The sequence below is a fragment of the Antrostomus carolinensis genome, unplaced genomic scaffold (assembly GCF_000700745.2).
Source record: "Antrostomus carolinensis isolate BGI_N321 unplaced genomic scaffold, ASM70074v2 scaffold12324, whole genome shotgun sequence".
Classification (NCBI taxonomy): domain Eukaryota; kingdom Metazoa; phylum Chordata; class Aves; order Caprimulgiformes; family Caprimulgidae; genus Antrostomus; species Antrostomus carolinensis.
In genome coordinates, this window is record NW_010308739.1 from 1 (window position 1) to 6,412 (window position 6,412).

General features: G+C 51.6%; 1 protein-coding gene across 1 annotated transcript; it reads left to right on the plus strand.

The window, feature by feature from the left end:
• Positions 1–465: 465 nt before the first annotated feature.
• LOC104523340 (derlin-2) lies at positions 466–4,471 on the plus strand. The gene is made up of 5 exons (XM_010165880.1): positions 466–587; positions 1,086–1,179; positions 2,637–2,832; positions 3,206–3,296; positions 3,833–4,471. The coding sequence occupies exons 1-5, from the start codon at positions 577–579 to the stop codon at positions 3,945–3,947; spliced, it is 507 nt and encodes a 168-aa protein (XP_010164182.1). The 5' UTR covers positions 466–576; the 3' UTR covers positions 3,948–4,471.
• Positions 4,472–6,412: the final 1,941 nt, after the last annotated feature.

The window sequence follows — 6,412 nt, forward strand, 5'->3', positions numbered from 1 at the left end:
GCTCCCCAGGGTGGTCAGGGAGCCCGCTGTGACCCTGCTCTCCCGTTGCTCCAGCCTCGTTGGCAGGAGCTGGGTCGCCAGCATGGTGTCCTCTCTTGTCACAGGCACCGGGGTGGAGGTGGCTTCTCCCAGCCTTTCCCTGCCATGTGCCCTCCTGGTGTTTCCTGTTCCCCTTCACTCCAAACCTGTCTCTTCCTGTTCCATGACACCCAGGTGTTCGGGCAGCTGATGCCAGGCTGGGTGGGGAAACCCTTGTTGTAGAGAGGCATGAACTGTGATGACTTTGGCTCTGGGTGCTGAATCGTGGCTGTTCATCCCCCAGAAAAGTAGAGAAATCTTCTTCCACACCTGTGGGCGATGGAGGGAGGTCCCACGTGAAGGTGGTGCAGCTGGGTGATGTCCTGGGGTAGCTCTGAGTGGACGGGTGCATGACTGGGCATCCCCAGTGGATAGGTGATGGGGAGGGACCTGCCTGTCCACCTCCTCTTCCCTCTCCTCTCTCTTCTCTTTCAGATTTGGAGGCTGATCACCAACTTCCTCTTTTTTGGGCCCCTGGGATTCAGTTTCTTTTTCAACATGATATTTCTGTATCCTTTGGTCTCAGTGAAGCTCTCTGCTCCCTTTTTGGCTTAGATGTGATTCCTCCCATCCATCTCCCTCCCCAGGCTGACTTGTCTTGGCAGCAGTCTGGGGCTGTGGATTCATCCCTTGGCTCTTTTGGTCTAAATTGAGGCCATTCCCCTGACACCTGTGGCCACGTCCTGCACCTCCATCTCTGCTTGCTGCAGGACAGCCCCTGCTAAAGGGCTGAAGAAGCTGGCAGTGCTGCTGCGGCTCACGCTGGAGAGCAGTGCCCGTTCCTGGGGTGAGCTCTGGCTGGAGCACAGCAGATGCCTCTTTCTTTCCCTGGGGTCAGTGGTATGAGGTGAAGTTTGCACTGTTCTGGGGCTTGGACACCTGGCTGGTGGCTTTCTGGGATGAAATAGCTTGCAGCTGGCTCATACCCCGTAAAGTCGTGCTGTGGGGACACAGGGTGGCCAGTGTTAGTTTCCTATACTGCAACCCCTCCCTTCTCTCCTGCTCAGGTACAGGTACTGCCGTATGCTAGAAGAAGGCTCCTTCCGTGGAAGGACGGCTGACTTTGTCTTCATGTTCCTCTTTGGAGGATTTCTTATGACAGTATCCTTCTGAGATGGTTGAGGCTCTTTGGTGTCTCCTGGGGTGCTGTGGATAGTGTGGGGGGTGTCTGCTAGCTCTCTGCATCCCAGCTGTATTGTGTGGTACCCGCCTGCTGGCCAGGACAGCTGGCTTGTGAACCTTCTTGGTGCCATGGGGCAGAGAGCCTTGTGCACCAGGCCTGGCAGGCTCATGCCCCGAGGCTTGGGAGGGCTCTGCTGAGCATGTGGTGGAGGGACACCATCTGGCTGTATGGCACAGCCTGTGCTCCTGGTCTTGCCCACCCTTGTCTCCTGGCCTGTGCCTCACCCAGTGCACTTAGAGCAGAAGCAAAGTACAGGAGAAGCTGCCTGTGCTCGTGTGGGTGTCTGCAGAAGTGCCAGTGCACTGGGAAGGGGATGGGCTGCCTGACCCCAGAAGGGGACGTGGGGCAGTGCGCTCGGGAAGCTCAGCATGAGAGGAAGCCCCTTTGAAGCTCTGTGAGAAGCTGCTGTCTAGCTGTGGCAGGGCAGTGATGTCTGAGCCCTGGAGGGTGGAGCACACTGCAGTGCTGCTGCGATTGGCATGAGGCTGGCCTGGAAAACCGAGCTGCAGCTGCAGGGAGGAACTCGGAGCCATGAGGATGAGGAGGGGGTTGCCCATGTACCATCTGCCATCAGCACGTTGGGCAGCGCGAGCCCAGCGCTCTGTCCTCACAGCCTGTCGGTGGCTGGAGATACCACCACACATCTGAAGAAGTCCTGTTATTGTAGGACAAAGCCTGATGGGGAGAAATATCTTCCTCCCAAGCATAAAACCTTTTCTGAATGCCTTGCTGCTGTCTTATGCAGATGGTGCAGAGCACTGCTCTCCTCACAAAGCTCTGGGTGAACTCTCATGGCTGTTGGCCGTGCTCAGGTGTCTGGCTAGTCTGTTCAGGTGCCTGCAGCAGCCATGAGCTTGGCCATAGGTGAATGTGGAGTCAAACTGCAACAAGGGCAGGGGAATTTTTTGCCTCTGTCTGTCTCCTTGTGCTCTGGAGAAGAGGGCTGTGAATGGTAAGAGCCATCTGGCTGCTGAAATTCTTCTCCAGAAGGCAGATCCTGAGTGTGAGCTAGTTGTTAATATGCGTCATGTGTCCCAAGTGCTGTAAGAATGTGAAAGCCCTTCTCTGAAGGTCACTTTTGATAGTCACCTTGTAGAGGTGACTATATGAGCTCCCTGGTCTCTGCAGTTGTAGGAGTGAGCAATCTGTATGTGTCACTCCAGAGTGTCTTGTTCTGGGATGGCAGGGAGGGAAGTGTGCTGTGAGGGGGAGTTGGTACATCGCAGCCAGCCCAGGAAAGGTTTGGTGACATGGGCAGTGTCTTGCATGGTGTGATCAGCTGCCTGCAGCTCTGGGTTTTGTAGTCACAAGGCACTCTGCTGCCTGGGGGTGGTGCAGAGGTGGGTAGGTTTTTCCTTGACTCGGTAGTTCCTAGCTGTTTGGACTCTTTGCCAGCCTGTTTTTCCTGGGCCAGGCTTTCACCATCATGCTGGTGTACGTGTGGAGTCGCAGGAACCCTTATATCCGTATGAACTTCTTTGGGCTTCTTAACTTCCAGGCCCCCTTCTTGCCCTGGGTCCTTATGGGCTTCTCTCTGCTCCTGGGCAACTCCATCATCATCGACTTACTGGGTGAGTCAAAGCTGGTGTGTGTTGGGAACACGGCCGCTTTGCAGCCACACTGTGCTCTATTCTCCTAGATGCTGCTGGGGCACTAGCACCATCTCTTGGTTTCACCTTCCTGAAGATGGTGGGTTTCCTAAAGTGAGCTGGTGGAGGCTGCTGGGTGCTTGTCACCTGAGCGCTTTGCTGTGTCTTCCCCAGGGCCAGAAGCTGGGTACAGCAAACAGCCTGGCCCACTGGCCCTGCAGCACTGGTGGCTCTGGTGGGAGCTGGGGTATGGGTACCCAGCTGAGGGATTCTTGGAGCTTCATCCTGCTTGAGCCTCCCAGCAGCTGGCAAAGGAGCCCCAGCTGGGCCTGACCTTGCTGACATCTCTCCCCAGGGATTGCGGTGGGTCACATCTACTATTTCTTGGAAGATGTTTTCCCGAACCAACCTGGAGGAAAGAAGTTGCTGTTAACCCCTGGCTTCCTGTAAGTAAAGCTGATGCTTTCTGGGCTTTGCTGCGTTGCTCCCCAACCTGGGTCACTTTCGTAGCAAACTGTGGTCTGTGACAGTGTGGGTGACCATGGGGCACAGTGGCACGCTGGCAGCACCTCAGCTCGACAGGGTACACCTCTGCTGCAGAAAGCACTGGCACCTGGCACGTTACACACAGGGTCCATAGAGCAGCTGGTGGTACCTTCAGCTTTGCTGGTTGAACTGGAAGTGCCAGATGCAGGTAGGATGTTTTTCTGATGGATGTCTGTAGTGTGAGAAAGCAGAATATGTTGTGCTTTATGCAGAAGATAGAAGCTGACCTAGAGATGAAGGCAGCTGGTACTGTCACTGTCACAGTCACACATTGAACTGAGCAGAGAACAGTGAGTGCTGGTGCAGTAGGCAGGTGGCTGTGGCACACAGCTGAGCCCTGTGAAGGGTTAGGAGGTTCCCAGGAGGGCTGGGGGTTTTGTCCTCAGCTCACTTTCCTAACCTGCCTGCTTGGTGGGGTGGGCATCTCCCTTACCAGGAAGATGGTATTTGACACACCTGAAGAGGATCCCAACTATAACCCTCTCCCTGAGGATCGTCCAGAAAACCAACCTAGAGACCAAGACCAGAACCAGCAGGAACATCCACAGTAACACAGAGGACTTCTCCATGTGGCCAGATTCCTCTCCTCCAGCTGGACTTAACGCTGTGGCACGGAGATCCTACTGGAATAACACCAGTTGCCATTCTGATGTGTAACATTTCAGTTTGTGTGGGTAACCCATCTCCCCCTTGTACCGAGTGGTTCCACAGAGCTCTGCACATGAGAACTGATGAACGCTTACAGAGATGTTGTAGGAACAGGGACTGGAAGTTGTGATGGCTCCTCAGTTCCCCAGTGGGGAATAAGTATCAAATGGGGTGCTAAACCAGTTGCTCCTTCTCTTGCTGTTAATGACTTGCTGTGTGCCAGGTCACTCTTGGCCTCTGTACAAAGACCAATGCTCTGGGCTCTCACTGTTAGGAGACCTCTCTGTGGGCTTTCAATGAAGTAGTACTCCCTACTCTACCATGGTAGAATGCAGCTCAGCCTCTTCCTGTCCTCTAAGTCCCTCACCCCTTTTTTTTTTTTTTGCTTTTGTTTCCAAAGTCTTTACATTAAAGCCTTTATTTTTCAGTTGTGTGTCCATTTCTGCCAGGAGCAGAGGCAGCAATTCACCAGTTCCCATCAGGACTTTGCTCAAAACTGCTTGCTTGGGCTTTGCTTTTTTGTTCTGTTTTAAATTGCTTCTCAGATGGGACTTAGAAATGCAAAAACTGGGCTACACTCTTAGCTAGAGTACTAGATCAAGGTAAGGAGTTGTGATTATAGAGCAGGAAAGCTGCTCCCAGCTGTTCCCTACTAGTCCTAATGCACAGAGAAAGGTGGCTTAAGTTCTCATCTTCCAGGGACTTGGCCCCCTGGACTGTCCTGCCTTGTCCCTGGCTGCTTGGAGGGACAATTCCTACAGCCTCTCTGGGGCTTGAGAAGCAGAGGGAGGTACTTGTAAGCCCACTGTAGAAGCTGCAGACCGTGTGTGTGTTTATCTTGTTACCTTCAGGATTTGGTAACCACAAGCTTCCCAGCCACTCAGAGATGGCACCACAGAGGCTAGTTTAAGGCTACAGCAGTTTTCATGCTTGTTTTGGTTAAATTCCCTGAAGAGGCTTCTTGCAGAAGTACCTGATCAAAACAAGGAGAGGCTGAAGTGTTCTCAGGAAGAGTTGGAGGGGTTTTTTTAATGTCCATGAGGCAAAATACATGTTCTACATGGGAGGCTAAGATGCAGCAGGAGTCCAAGGTTTTGTCTTACTTGCTGAAACAACCTTTCAACCTTTCCAAGAAGGAATAATGGATGGAGTACCACTCTGGCACAGGAGCCTCGGCTAAGACTGCAGTAATATTATTGCTAAATTGCAAGTTTGTGGTTCCTGCAGACTAACATCTGGAAAAAATTCCCTCCCACCCAGGAATCAGAACTGGCTCTGCGATTACTCAAGTCTAAACATGATAAATTAAGGCCGGAAAGTGTTTTCTGACTGTGCTAGCAGTGTGGGTGGATCAGCAAGGATCATAAAACCTTTTGGCTTTATCATAAAGGCCCAAATATAACTCTCAGGCTTCCAGTAAAATCTGCCCTGCTTGCAACACTCATCAGTTCTGGCAGTGAATGGTAGGAACTCCATCAAAGAGTAAAGGTAAATTCTAATTTGTTTTTTAAGCAAGCCTGGTTGTTTTGGTTTTTTTTTTAATCTCACTTCAATGGATTTTGTTTCTAAACTCCCCAGGGAAAGACAGGTTGTTTCTAGGGTTGCAAAAGCCTGATACTGTAATGTTTAAGACACCCACTTTGCTTTGGGTGCTCAATGCACTCTACCTGGCAGCTATGTGGGCTGATGGTGACCCCAGCAAAGCCACTTGCTGAGGAGAAACTGCAGTCTCAGTGATTGCAAGCTTCAACTTCTGTACCAGACATTCTGTTGTTCTCCAGAGTGTGGGCTGATGATGACCCCAGCAAAGCCACTTGCTGGGGAGAAGCTGCAGTCTCAGTGATTGCAAGCTTCAGCTTCTGTACCAGACATTCTGTTGTTCTCCAGATGCAGTCCTCACAGAAAGAAGGTTCCCCACACACCAGGCTGACATCTGACAAATGAGTGTTAAGTTTGTGACATTGGTTCAACTGTTCTACCCCTGCACCAACTGTGGTAACAGAGCAGTCCTTTAGAGAGCTCTCTGCTTCTTCTAGTTTTAAGTCTCATTCTCACTTTCCCCTGCAGCAAAAAGTAAAGCACTCAGCTTCCAGCATGCTTCAGGAAAACAATGCACGTAAGGGCTCAGCATTATACCCAAAAGCATTAATGTCAGGCCCCAGGACTGCTCAGTTATCAGAACGGCATGAAACATGGTGAGACTTATTCAAACTTACCCAACAAAACCTGAGTAATACACATTCCTTTTATTTAAAAAGTTGTTCTAATAGTGCATGTTGCACCTATACAAAAGAATCTTTACACTGTCCACACACAGGTATAGAAGGGCTCCAACAGCTGCCACAGGTCTCAGCTAGATCGCGTGCTA

What these genes read in the sequence shown, in the direction of transcription:
- LOC104523340 (XM_010165880.1), top strand. An exon ending in TTGGAGGATTTCTTATGACA is followed by an intron (nt 1,180 to 2,636) that starts GTATCCTTCTGA and finishes GGTAGTTCCTAG; the next exon opens with CTGTTTGGACTCTTTGCCAG. An exon ending in CTGTTAACCCCTGGCTTCCT is followed by an intron (nt 3,297 to 3,832) that starts GTAAGTAAAGCT and finishes CTCCCTTACCAG; the next exon opens with GAAGATGGTATTTGACACAC.